The sequence below is a fragment of the Eulemur rufifrons genome, chromosome 28 (genome assembly GCF_041146395.1).
Source record: "Eulemur rufifrons isolate Redbay chromosome 28, OSU_ERuf_1, whole genome shotgun sequence".
Lineage (NCBI taxonomy): Eukaryota > Metazoa > Chordata > Mammalia > Primates > Lemuridae > Eulemur > Eulemur rufifrons.
In genome coordinates, this window is record NC_091010.1 from 66,555,144 (window position 1) to 66,570,110 (window position 14,967).

At 41.5% G+C, this 14,967-nt stretch overlaps 1 protein-coding gene across 1 annotated transcript in view; it reads right to left on the reverse strand.

Annotated features, from left to right (window-relative positions):
- Positions 1 to 14,967, reverse strand: part of ADAM12 (ADAM metallopeptidase domain 12) — a 283,849-nt gene that overhangs the window by 202,127 nt on the left and 66,755 nt on the right. Inside the window, exon 3 of the mRNA XM_069460546.1 lies at positions 5,213 to 5,286. Coding sequence (XP_069316647.1) covers positions 5,213 to 5,286 — 74 coding nt within the window. The remainder of the gene's footprint in view (positions 1 to 5,212; positions 5,287 to 14,967) is intronic.

The window sequence follows — 14,967 nt, forward strand, 5'->3', positions numbered from 1 at the left end:
AGAAGAAATAACACTCAAAGACTGAAAAGGCTCAAATCCTGAGAAGGTCAAGGTTGTCAAATTAAGAATCTTACGCAGCAGGAACCCAAAGGGTGGGCCCGGCTAATCCTTCCCAGGTCAGAGTTGAGACATCAGCCGTCATCAAGACTTAGAGGTAAAGAGTGGGCATAACCCGATTCTCGCTAATTTAGAAAGCCTGAAACACAACATAGTTATCGTGAAGCCAAGGGTATAATTAGGTAAAATAATTAACATTGCTGCATCCACCCAGAAACATTACCGAGTCATCCAAACCTGACCATCAAAAGTAACATGAGCATTCATCTTCCCACACACTCTATAGCTGGGCTCCTAACTCCAGACCCTGTGTCCTTGCCAGAGAGCTTTCTCCTTGAATTGCTTATCACTCGGGACAGACCTTCAACCTCTTGGTGACTCACTTCTGGCTGGGGCTGGTTGCCCAGGTTCCATCAGTCACTCATTTGAGAAGAGTGTACCGAGTACCTATGGCAAGCCAGGCTGTGGGGGGCCGATGTTAGGACCCTGCCCCTGACCTCAGGGACATCCTTGGTTAGTGGGAGAGGAAACAAAGTGGCAGGTGGCTCTCAGATGTAGGGCTCGGAACAGCACAGGGTTCTGGCTGTGGCCTGGCCAGGGTCACCACAAAGCAGAAGGATGACACTCCCCTCCCCCCCTACACACACAGGTGGCAGTCACCTTCCTAGCAGCTGCACTGCCTCAGGAGCTCCTCTTGAGTTTGCAGGTCCCATTCACGAGGACTGCTAACAAATTTCCTCTGAACTTGCAACGTTTATTTTTTCGTTAACCCAAGCATGGGATTTTACATTTATCCCCATTAAATCTCATCTTGTTAGTTTTGGCCCATTGATCCAAACTGCAGAAATCTTCATAATCCAGATTGTGCCGTGCTGAGCACAGTGATCCGCCCAGCTTTGCGTTGCCAGGAAATGTGATCAGCGCACCTTTTACGTCTTCCTTGAGTTGGCTGAGGAAGCCGTGGGCGAGCACAGCCCTAAGGCCACCAGCAACAATCTCAGTCACCTGTCCATGGTGGGGCAGGTCAACATGAACAATGGACTGACGTCCTCGGGACAGTTGTCTAGCCAACTCTACTCCATCTACGACCATCTCCACACTGGCTACCTTTCTCCATCCTGCACTACGATATTCTGAGAGATGATCTGAAATAAATGCCTTCCCAAACATTTATACCCATGTTTGACAATTTTAAAATGCCCTCTCTGCTTTTGTTCTAGAGTGAATACTAATTAAAGTTGCCCCTTAAGAGATGTCTGGAATTGTTCCAGACTAAATAAAAGTCAGTGCTGAAGTTCTTCTAGCCCAGACACCCCAGGTATAAGTTCGGCCAGCCGTGGACTTCCCACGGCAACTGCCTTCCATCAGGGGTGGGAGAGCAGGGCTCGCGGCCCGAGAGACGGAGGGAGTGTGATCTGCCGCCATCACTCTTCATTATCCTAAGCTGGAAAAACGGACGTCTAAGCTGGCCAGACTGTCCAATAAAGCATTTTGATCAAAGATGCAGTTTCACAGAACACCTGTTTGAGGACTGGCCCGAGAGTCCGCGGGGACCCAGCAGAGTTATGGAAGTTATAAACCTGGTTTCTGCAGTTCCATGGGCAGACAGCAACACTGTGAAAAATGCTTCTCATGGGAAGCTTTGCGTTTCTTTAAACATTCAATTATGGCTATACAAACACAGATTTTTAAGTGAACAGCATCCAATCTTTGCACAAATTAAGGATGCTGGAAAGCAAATAAAACAGATCCCCTGAAAACCTGTTTAATAAAAAAATCAGTGCTATGCCATGAAGAACTGGTTTACCACGGAAGCATTTTGAGTAGGGTTAATTAGTTGACTCTCTTCCAGCATTAGCTATGGATTACAACTCTTATGATTTAAGGGACTGGAGCCACTTTTATTCAGGTTATGGTTTCTAAGCAGCTTGTCAATTAAAATACATTTCTGGATATTTAAAGACCCAATATTCAATAGGTAGACCTTTTTTGCCCTCTCAAAGTTGCTGGAGGTCTTGTAAAATGGCCTTTTACCATTTTCTTTTTATGAATAAATATTTTAACATTCTTCTCTCCAACCATTGTCAAGCTTTTACAACAGATTTTTTCCTTCAAAAGAAAAAGGCTTTTTTCCCAATTTTAAAAGTAATATTTTCTTGTCATCAAACATGAAGACAATAACGAAAAATATCTTCCATAATTTTACTACCCAGAGATACATGCCACGTGTGTAATTTTAAAATAAAAACTGAATACTATGTAAATGGTTTTCTCACATTCTGTTTACATTGATTACACCATGAATTTCTTATAATAAAAATATCCATCATTTTTAATTGCTGCATAGTATTCTATTTCATAGCCAAGCCGTAATTTATTGACTACATCTTCTATTGAAATACTTTTAGGTAAAACATTCTGCAATGAACATCCTTGAGCACAGGGCCAATTCCCAGCCTGAAGGCACGGAAACAGGGACCAACCAGCTTACCATGTGACTGGTCAGGCCCTCTGTTATGGTACTGGCTGTTAAATGTTTAAATGACTTTTGCCTGTATTTTTATCTTTGGGTTCTTATATAACAGCTTCATTTGGATAAACTCTCTGAATTGGATCTGTTGGGCCAAAGGCTATGCAAATTAAAAACTATTATATACTGGATGATTAATTACCTCAGGTGTCTGACAGCATTATATGCTAATAGAGTCCAAGCATTTCACTCTACTTAAAAATTGTAGATTTTTAGTATTCATTGCCTCAAAGGTATAGTGCATTTGGAACAGACATGTAACCTTTTTCAAAAAAAATTGTTATACTGAAGTATTTGGGGTAATACATAATGCCTGCTGCTCTAATTATGTAAATGTTAGCAGAATGGAATCTCTAAAATTGTCACAAGTAATACAAGTAAAAATAAAGCTATAGAATATCATAGAAACATATTACATGCTCTCCACATATTCTCGAAAATGTAGGTGGATAGAGGTTGGGAAGAGAGAAATAAATTGAGAAGAGGTAGTTTATGTTTTCTGCTTTTCTAATTTTAAGATTATCTTGTCAAAGACCCAGAATTGAAAAGGACCAAATTAAGAAACATTTTAAAATGGTATTTATACAAATTAGCACCGTGCAGTAGTCCACATGTATCACACTCTCTGTAGTAACAGAGGGCAAATCATTTTCAGAGAGAACCATGGACAAGGCTATTAAGTTACTTTATAGACTCAGAACAAGATGGTGTCTAAGAAGTTATTTCTACATGGAAATCTACGTCTGTTATAAAACTAAATGAAGTAGGATATAAAATCGCACTCAGACTATGATATCAACTAAGACAGCAAAAGAAGCAAAGCCTTATTTAGAGAGAAAAAAAATCTATATAATATTCACCAAAATATTTACCAAGGTTGTGTTTGGTAGGAGTACTTTTGTTTTGTCTTTGGTTCCCCCCCCCACCCCTTACAGCGTTCAATTTTCTTCACTGGGCAAGTATTCCTTTCATAATGAAAACAAACAACGTAAAGTTTCCACTAAGTCCATTTCCACTTCTCTACCTGCAGTTGCAACACCGTATAAAGAGTTCAAGACCAGCCTCCCTCATGCTTGCGCACCATGTTCCCCCAACCACCTAACAATGGGAGCAGGAACAACAGAGAAACTTCCTAAATCCAGCCGCCAATCACAACTCCATCGCCGATGTGCATCACCCCTGAAGCCTCATTTTCTTTTGCTCTTTCAGGGAATATCTAGTTCCCTCCACTGAGATAATTTCAAAACCATGTATCAACAGCAACGTAAAAATATTTAAATGTTCCACAGTATTCTTACGTGAAAAGATGACTACAAAAATATTTACTTTGCCAAGAGACACATATCAAAAGCAATGGACAGCTTTCTGTTCAGATCCCTGATTATCCAACACATATCCCTGGACCTCTATTTTAAGATCATCACATCACAAGAAAAGCTAAAAACACGTTATTTCCTGTTCACAAAGCTTTTGACCCAGTTAATGGTGAAAGGTAAGCATGTAGGAAAAAAATACTGCAAACAAGTAGGTTGCAGATCCCAAGGAACATGATTTTACGTATATTTTCATATTTCATGGTGTTAGATGTCAAAGGTTGGGGGAGGCCATTGATTGTGTCTTTTGTCTGACTCGCTTCGTACCCAGAAGTCAAAGCACCGGCACAAGTTAATGATCTGACTCGTTCGCACAGAGATGCTAAGTCAGGTTTCCGTGACCCCACATCCCTGGCAGAACTCACTCCGGTGAGGCCGCCCTACCCACACGGTTGTTTCCGCAAAAATCAGCACATCGCTGATGGGAGAGGAGCAGGAACCAGCACTTCTGGAGGACAGAAACTGCTATTTTGAATCAAGCAGGACGTGAAAAATTGATTTATTCCTTTACATACAGATTGCTTCTTAGAGCTTAGAACCAACAGGGTCTTCTTTTTTGGTACCAATGAAACAGAATTTTAAGGGGTCCCTTAGATCTGAGGATTCCTTGGGGTTATAGCTAGGGTATAGAATGACAAGAACATGAGCTGTTTTTACTTATACTTGGAGGCAGGCACGGTTTTCTACTGGTAAGATAGATAAATATTCACGTGGTCCAGAAAAAAATAGGATACCATTTTCTGGAAATTTAGATAATTTTTCCCAAAAAGGACCAAATGTTTACATAAAAAGATGAAATTAATAGTTCAAGCCACTGGAGATAAGCTTTGAAAGATAAAATAAACTCTTGGTATTTCTTAGGAAGAAAAGAGTTTCTATCCATTTAAAGCTGTTTCCTCTTATATAATCCAGGAATTGTCAAAAGTCAGCTAATTATGGAACACTGTTATTTGGACAAGGGGTGCTTAAATTCTATCCTTGAAAAATCAGGCTCTTAAAAAAAATTGAAACTATGAAAAAAAAAAAACTTGCTGAGTTATGAAGCCCCTTTTTAGAATAATAAAATTCTTTTTTCCCCCCCCCACTGGATAATTTTTTGAAGTTAATTCCAGCCTCAAATACAAATTCGGATTATGAATCCATGCATTTAGCTCTGGTTCTCTAAACACCAACATAAATCACAAGCAGTTTTCTTTTCATGTTGTCTTAACTTTCTTCTACCATGCAATAAACAAGAATTTACTTGACTTACTCATTTCTCTCCAGATTTATGATCAGTTCTTTGCTTTCCAGTTGTATTCGAATATTCAGCACTTCTGGATGATTCTGAAAGGGAAGTGAGAAAAGTCAGTGGAGAAGCATTTGACGTGGACTTGCCAACATCTGAACATGTTCCATCGGCATATTCAACAGAGGGCGGGAAAAAATGTATTTTCTTCTTGGGAACAATGTGAGACTTCAAAGTGCAGGAGCCTAGGGCACAAGTTGGAACACAAAAATACCTTCCCAGAGGACATGGACGTGGCCCCAGCATTCTGCTCCTTCGGCCACATACCCTGGGGATCCTCCTGACCCCACACTCTCCTCCTCCACCCCATCAACTCCTTCAAGTCGTAAATGATGCAGTCAACCTAGCAACAAGCCAAATGCCATGCCAGCCCAGTACATAAATGAAGGTTTCTTAGCAGCTTAAAAAGAAGAATAGAGGGAGAATTGGGTCATCCCATGGAAAAGGCGCCACAAACTCGAAGACACCTACTTCTCGCCAGTCAGCAAGGCATGAGCGCTGCAAGGGGAGACTGGGCTGTTGGGACACCACCACTACGTTAAATTAGCATTTGTTTCCTTCAGTCGTGTTGGTTTTCTCTGCCTTTGCTCCGAGTTTTTTTGGGTTTACGATTGTACAAGAGCTATGAGAATGAGAAGTTTATACATAGTTTTCTGATATTCCATATTTGAAAGGTACTATTATAATTCCAGAGTACAAGAGACCTTTCAACAATATAGTGTTTCAGCTATACCCTGAACCAACTACTTACATATACTACACTTTAAGAGAAAATGGATTGTAGGTTCCAAATATCCAATGTAAATAATTAGTTACAATGAAACAAAATTTAAACAAAACCCCCAACAACTGAAGGTCACAGGAGTTTTGGGAAAAAGGCAAAACATGCACCTACTGATACCATATTATTGGGAGAGAATCAAAGTCTAAAATACTATGCAATATTAATTTTAGGGCAGCCCTTTGCAAATTTTCTTATGGTCTTCTTACGTCTACTGTGGTAGCCATTAGCCACATATATCTATTTAAATTTAAAACTAGAATTAAATAAAATTTAAAAATTAGTTCATTGGTCACACTGGGCGCATTTCAAGACTCAGGAGCTACATGTGGCTAGTGGCTACCACCACTGGAAAGCACAGATATGGAACATTTCCAGCTTCTTGGAAAGTTTCTTTGGACAGTTCTGAGTTAGTGATAAAGATCTAAAACCTGCATCATCCCATTATTTCCTGAGTAATAGACTATTTTAAATATTGGTACCTTCAGGACATAAAATTGGGTGCAAACCAGAGGTTTATTCTTATGTGCTTTACGGAGGCTCTCTGTCAATTTTAATTGATGGATGATGTCATTTTAAATAGCCACATAAGCTTGAGAATTGAACTGTTAAATTTTCCATGCACAAAAAGTTCTTATGCATATTTTCTGGTTCTAAATAGGTTTTGTTTGTTATAGATTCATTTTAGCAAAAGATTACACAAACACACTTCTTAATTTATATATTTTGACAGTCTGGTGCTTATAAGAATTGTATGGATTTCTGAGTATTTGCTTAACTTTTATGATTAATATTACTATTCAATCCTATGTGATATTAAACATACATCACTTCTTTTTAACATAGTACATAAAAGCATTTATAAGCCCTGTACAGGTATTTTCTTTTGAGCCTGTCATGGGAACTATTGTCCATATTTACTTATACTTGCTGACACTTGGATTTAATTACAAACACTTGCATCATGTTCTCTCCAGGGTTTGCAATATGTACTCATTAATTATATCTTTGAAAAATAAAATTAGTTATGTTTACAAAATAATTAGAAAATATGTCTCAATATTCTGTCAAAATGTCTCCACACGTACCATATGTATGTTTGTGTGTATAACTTGTTTTATACACATGTATATATAAACAACTTTAGTTACAAATTGTGTTTGCCTAAGATACCAACACACGTATGTCTTGCAGAGAAATCCCAACAATTGTATTTGTGAATACAAATAAATTATTTGTGGCATCTTTGTTCCCCCAAAGAACCGAGCTAGTTTAAACGTTAACATTTGTACTAATTCCACATCAAGTTCCCACGAGAGCTGTTCTAACATTCCAACACCAGCCTCTTTCAAAGAGCACACTTTCCTCCAGGGAGGCGAGGAGACCTTTATATATTCCAGTTGAGATATGCACGGTCTGGGGGGAAATCAACGGAGAGGGGGAAACGGCTATTTTACTTCAAAACCTCTAATTGCCTGAGACTTCTTAGTTTGACAGCATGTGTTCTTTCCACTTCCTTTTGATTGCTGTCCATTGGAGATGAGAAGCAGCACTGGCGAGATGCAGATTTCCTTTTCTCAGAAATGACGTATCGATTACCCTAATGGAATGGCGTCTTTTGTTGGATGCTTAAAGTTAACTGCATTTGCTGAGGAAATCAACTAAATGCTAATCAATAGGCCAGAAATGTAATTATATTTTTTTTAATTGGGAAAGGTACATCCAAAAGAGCATATAAAACATACAAGTACAATTTGAAAAACAATAAAATAACCACAGGGGTACCTACCACCCAGCTGAAAATGCAGAATATTATCAGAACCTTAGAAGCCCAGTATTAGTTTGCTAGGGTTGTCATAACAAATCACTGCAGACTGGGTGGCTTAAACAACAGAAATTAATTTTCTCCCAGTTCTGAAGGCTGGAAAATCCAAGATCAAGTTGTTGGCAGGGCTGGTTTCTTCTGAGGCCTCTCCCCTTGGCTTGCAGACGGCGGCCTTCTTGCCATGTCCCCACACGGCCTCTCGCAGTCTGTGTCCTGACCTCTTTTCATAGACACACCAGCCATGAGCGCATCAGGGCCTACCCACATGACCTCATTTTCCCTAATTATTTCTTTAAAGGGTCTCTCTCACAAGTACACTCACATTCCAAGGTACTGGGGCTTAAGACTTCAACGTATGAATTTGGGGGACAAAGGAGAGGCAGTTCAGTCCATTCACCCCCTCACTCCAAAGTCATTATTATATTTTCCTCATTCCTCACAAGAGGGAACCATTATCCTCAATTTTCTGTCCATCATGATCTTAATTTCTTTTATAGCTTTATTCCCAGTGTATACATTCCTAAGCAATGCACTGTTTAGTTCTGCCCAGTTTTGAACCTTATAAAAATGGCCTCATATTTTGTCCATTCTTCTATGACTAGACTGGTTTCTTTTATCTAATCTTACATTGGCTAGACTCATACATGTGTTGTGTGGAGCTGTAGTCCATATATGTTCACTGCTACATAGCATCTTATATAAACAACGTACACATCCATTCTCCTGCAGATGGATGTTTGGGTTTTTTTCTGACCCTTCCTTTTGCTACCATAATGCTGCTATAAACGTTCTTGTGTACACGAGCCCTACCAGACAGACATGAGGTTCCCTGGGCATATCTGGTGGTGAGGTTTGCACATGTTTAACTTTACTAGGGATCTTTAAACTGTTTTCCAAAGTACAAACAGGTTATACTCCCTCTTTTAGTGGATAACAGTTCCCAACACTCCATATCCTTATGAATATTTGGCAAAAATTTTAAAAGTCAGGAAACACCAATCTGCTGACTGTGAAATTGTATCTCATTGGGGTTTTCATTTATATCCCCCTCAGCAGTAACGAGGCACAGGATCTTTTATGTTTATGTAGAGAACATTTTCTGCTGTGATATACTTGCTCATGTTTTTTGAACATTTCCTTTCCTTCTTTCCTCCTCCTCCTCCTCCTCCTCCTCCTCTTGTCCCATTCTTATTTTTAATTTTTTCTATATTCTGATACTATTCTTTTGTCTGTTATACACGTCACAATAATCTTCTCCCAGTCATGTGCCTTGTCTTTCCGCCCTCTTCGGTGTGTTCTGGTGAACGGAATGCGCTGATTGTAGTAATTATGTTTCATTTGAGAAATTCTTCCCTACTCCAACGTCAACAAGCAGCCTATGCTGTCTTCTAAACGTTTCATCATTTTGTCTTTCGTATGTAAGCCCGTATCCCACCTAAACTTGATTTTTGTGCTAGTACAAAGCAGGAGTCCAGTTTCACTGTTTAAAGTATGATTAACCAATTGTCCAGCACCGCTTATTAAAGAGTCTGTCTTTGCTGACCTGCAGCGGCAGGTGGAGGTCTGTCGCTGAGCCGACACTGTCGCTGAGCCGTAGCCCTCGGGCTCCTTGCACAGGGGCAGCCACCTTTTCTCTCTGGCTGCTTTTGTCATCTTCCCTTTTTCTTCCATGTTCAGCAGTGCCACCATAACATGTCTGCGAGTGGGTTCCCTTTTAATGTGCTCAATTTTATTTGTTCTCCTCGGAAGGAAGGAGATGCTCCCTTACTCTCCTCTTCCTCAGAACAGGTTTATTTCTCATTCATCCACACACACCTGTCTTTCTCCAGCAGTGTTCAGGGCCCAGTGGTCGGCTGGAAAGAGCAGGTGGGGGTAGGGGTGTGATCTAGGATTGGGGACTATGCAGGTGAGAAGCTGCAGGCCAGGGGAGGATCCAGGTGGAGGTGAAGGAGCCAGCAGGTGCTAGCCAAAAAAGGGCCATGGACAGACTGAGCAGACATCTGTGGCATGGACATCCCAGAGAGAACAGGACCACTTCCTATGGGATGCTGGAGAAAAGGAAAGAGCTGTGTAGAGAGAGAAGCATTAGACTTTGGAGGCAAGTTCTTTTTAACAAAGGTGCCAAGAGAAAGTCATGGCAACATTCAACATCTTCTTGCTTGCTCCAAAGTCATAAGAATGAATTTTTTTTTTTTTTTTTTTTTTTAGTTTGAAAGGACAAGTGACTTGATCCATTATCTTCCATTTCACTGCCTCTTAGGTTATCAGGCATTGATACTTATTGACATCCCTACCTTCCCGTACGCATGCATATGTATGTATGTGCATGTGTACATGTTTGTGTGCAATCAATATTATAATACAGGACTTCAGCTGAGGTCAAATTATATTATAGGGTTTTTTGTGAAATAGCTCTTGCTGTTTTTACTTATGCCCCAACTCCCAATTCCAACCAGGACTCAGACCTAAGTCACTTCGCTGGAACGTGAAGGCAGGGAGATAAATCCCCAAGTTGACATGGCATTTACCCAGAATCCCCCCTCCCCTCCTAGGACAGAAGCTTTGTCACTGGGCCACGCTTATCAGACACACATGTGCTCCCAGGAGGCACATGACCTCTTGCAGAAAGGGGTTTTGGCCAGCTGGGATGGCCGGGCCCCAGCTGCCGTGTTCTCAGAGTCACCCGCAGCACTTGCTCTGGGCATCCTGCTTCACTGGAAGTATGAACAGATGTGCAAAAAGGCATTAGTTGATTAGATACAGGGGGTTTTTCTTCTTCTTGGTATTACTCATGCTGTTCTGCTTTTAATTTGTATAATTGGAGACCGATCCAAATTTGAATCTAAATTATTTCCCCCATAATGGGTGCAAAATATCCAGAGTCCATAAATGTAGCTTTTCTTGGGTATAGGGATGTTTATTTTATTTTTTTCTCTGATAGATGGAATGACGTACAGCATCATCTCCTTGGTGTTTGTCTTTAAGGAATAAGAAATTTTCACCGACTTAGAAAACCTGCCCCTCATCATGAAGGTGACGTGACATGGTAGTGGAGCGGCAGAGTTGGCAGGCAGGCGGGAGTTACCATCGAAAAAGTGCGATGTGGGGTCAACAGCCAAGCCATCTCCAGCACACGGCTCTCAGGTTCATCCTTTCAAAGACTACGGTCAGTTCTGAGCCAAAGTCCTTCGTCTCATCTGTCAATACTGGAAGCTCAGAGATCTCATTTTTCAAGCAGAACAACAATATTAAAATATTGCATTCAGGGGAACTCTAAAATAACTAGATCCCTCTCCAGCACTAAATAAATGCTTCAGGCTGCAGCCCTGGCATTCATGGGGCACGAGGGAGTCATTTGTTGCTATGAATATTTAGAGGCAATCTTGATTACCACTTTAATATTAGTGTGCTAGTTCCACAGCCTGGAAGATATGTGCACTGTGGAATTTAGAGAGGACAAAATTGAATTAACTGCAATACAGCACAGTAAGGCATTAAGGCACTGTGGCACCGCAATGGGGTGTCTCTAGCTTGGGGCCTATTAGTTATTACATAAATGATAATGTTTATTGATGAGTTATTGATAATTTTTCCCGATGAAAATTAACATTAGCAAACATGTCCAAATGTGCAGGATGGCACATACTATCCTTAGGTAAAAATTGTTTTTGAAAGATACATAATGTAGTTTGATGTTTGTGTGTTAAAATGTTGGATTATCGGTAGTACAGAATCTTCTCACTATTTCTGCAGCATAACAGATTCTCAGTTTTCCAACTGGCTTCTCCCTTCCTGTGAGGAAAAAGGCATAACCACATCACCTCTGGCCCGGGCGATGCTCTCCGCTCAAGTTCTTTATCCTGTTGCGACTGGTATGATCACTAATGCTTAAACTTGTAGCAGACATTTTAGATTTTCATTTTAGATTACTGTAGTTATAGCCACAGCATCCTAAAGCCTTATTTATTCATCAAAATGGTTCTAGTTTCCTGCCATGCGTCTGAATGCTGTGGGATGACAGTCCAAGCACGTGTGCCTGTCTGAGGACACAGCTAATTCTGAAGCAGACACGAATCTGTTCCCTTCTCCAGCCTACTGGTGGGTTGGAGGAGGGGAGTGACGACGTGACTTATCAGAAAGCAGTCTGGAAAATACTACAACACTGATTTCTCAAACTTGTCACATCTAAAGTTTAGTTTTTATTTTATCACCCCCCATCTTGACATCCATCACAAAGGGGAGGTTGGGAAAATCCCCCCAAACAGATTCCCTGGCTTAGTGATGCCCTTTCGTAAAACCCTTCAGTGGTGGCACTAACAGCCCTGGCTCAAGCATTACAAAAGCTATCCATGTAACAAAAACATGTATAGCCCTCTAATATTTAGAAATTAAAAGAGAGAGAGAGAAGAGGATACAAGGTTCTAAGGAGATCTGTGTGGATGTAGCATGATACATGTGAATGTATTTCATCTTTTTTCTTTTTTTTTTTTCTTTTGAGACAGAGTCTCACTTTGTTGCCCAGGCTAGAGTGAGTGCCGTGGCATCAGCCTAGCTCACAGCAACCTCAAACTCCTGGGCTTAAGCGATCCTACTGCCTCAGCCTCCCGAGTAGCTGGGACTACAGGCATGCGCCACCATGCCCGGCTAATTTTTTTCTATATATATTTTTGGTTGGCCAGATCATTTCTTTCTATTTTTAGTAGAGACGGGGTCTCGCTCTTTGCTCAGGCTGGTCTCGAACTCCTGACCTCTAGCGATCCACCCGCCTCGGCCTCCCAGAGTGCTAGGATTACAGGCGTGAGCCACTGCGCCCGGCCGAATGTATTTCATCTTGATGTGAAATGTTTTTTAAAGGTACTACTAAGACACATTTACTAATATAACCAGGGACATTAAAATATAAAATCACATAGAGCATTGCTCTTCAAAGGGACATGTCCAGCCTTACAAGACACGGCCAGTGGTAAAATAACATCCACTATGTTTATTAACCAGAAAGCTCGGTTTCCTAGTCAATATTCATTTAACTAATTTGATGTCTGGAAACATTCATGTGTTTCTTTTTTCTACAACCCCTTTCAAAATTGTCAGTCAGAGGAAGTTAATGGCTTAAGTTCCTAGTTTGTTTGCATGCAAGCTGTCTTCTAGAAAGAATATCCCATTCATGTGTTGACTAAGAGCCATTTATAAAGCACCACTGTAATCTCTTTCAAATAAACATTAGCAGAATATAATAAACCCTTTAAAGAGTAATCCTGCTATCGACCACAGAGGCACTGCCAGTCCCTGTGTATTAGTGAAGCCGAGTGCAAACAAGTGTTTCTATTACAAACAGAATTCCAGCTAATTACTAACTTTTTATAAAACACATACTAATTGCACCACAAAAACTCACGTTACAATCCTCACAAAGATCTTGCAAAGAGAATTCACCTATCACGGCCTCAGAAAAAACTGAAGTAGGACTGCCACCAGCTTTTCCGTGTTTGCCTGTCATGCTATTTCTTGGGGTGTTGGAGCCTCAGAATCAGGAGGGAGGAGTTGCAGGAAGAGGAGGAGAGGGGTGCACGCTGAGGCTGGAGGGGGAGCTCCACCGGAGTTGGGAGATGGGGGCTGGGGGCGTTGTGGATGCAGCCCTGGGACAGAGGACCCAAGACTAAGAGGAGCAAGTAAAGGATTCGAGCTCCTCTAGGTCATCTGGCTGTTTGCGTGGCCTCTTGGAGCCACCACGTGGACGGTCACTTCGCTGGGCTTGCAGGACTTGGCACCCCTTGCAGATATAGCTTTCCATGTCCAACCTAGCTTGGTTCTGGGACAGAGAGGACCTCAACTTGTCTGCTTCACTGATGAAACTTAGACTCCAACACCTTTCCTGTTAAAACATTAATCAACCAGTCATGAAGTCCAGTGATACTTAAGGAAAACTTCATCCTCTTTGTAGAAGACCCTCAATTCTAGATCTCTAGCTCCAGCCTCTCTGTGGAGCCCAGCGTGTGCAACACAAGTGCCTCGCAAGCCGCGTCCAACCGTCTCTCACCAGCAACTCAAAGGCTACAGCGTTTAAAACCCACCAGCTCATTTCATCTCCCCCCCCCCCCAACTTCCCCAAGTACACTTCTCATTTTGGAACCCCTTCTTTTTCCTATTGTTATCAACCTTTTCCGCCACCTGGGTACCACCTTCTGATTCTCTCTTTCCTATGAGTTCCACGTTGAATTAGTGGTTGAGTTCTGTGACTCTTCCTCTGAAGTATCTCTGCGATTCTTTCTATTTCTGCTGTATGGCCCTCATTCTAGCTCTCCTCCTGGCTAGACTTTCATCAGCCATTCCTGTACCTTGTTCTCTGACCTGTTTCACTAATGCAGGGCTCAAACAACCCTTCTCCCCTTCGTCTTGGGTACAAAGCTAAGGTTCTCGAGAAGCCCCTGCTCCTCAAACTGCTCTTTCTTCTTCCATCCCGCCGCTAGAGCAGGGGTGACACACATTTTCTGTAAAAGGCCGGCTACTAAATACTTTGTGAGCCATTATAGTGCAAACGCTGCCATAGACAATATGAATGAGCGTGGCTGTGTTCCAATAAAACTTTATTTATGGACACTGAAATTTGAATTTCCTGTAATTTTATGTGTTAGGAAATATTCTTTTTCCCAGCCATTTAAAAAGGTAAAAAAAATTCTCAAACATGGGCAAGCATCAAAATCACCCACAGGCCTTGTTAAAACAGAGATCGTAGGGTCGACTGTATAGTTTTAGTCAGTAGATCTGGGCAGGGCCTGAGCATGTTTTCTGGCAAGTTCCCAGGTGATGTTGATGCTGCTGGTCGGGGACCACTGTGCTTGGCCAAGTCTCCACGGGCCGGCGGCCCACGAGGCTCATCAGCCTGCAGCTATGGCTGTGTGGCCCCTAAGTATGAGCCATCCAGTGCTGTCAATTTGATTAAACTGCTAACATCTAAGAGTCAGGAGAATTCTCAGGAAAATCTCAATGTGCAGCTTCTTAGAGGGAGAAAGTATCATCAAAATGGGAACCCTGGGCTTCTACTTCAGTTGGTAACAATTGGCTAAAGCTAAACAGAGGCTGCCAATTCTTCCAGCCCCACTTGCCCCTCCTGTG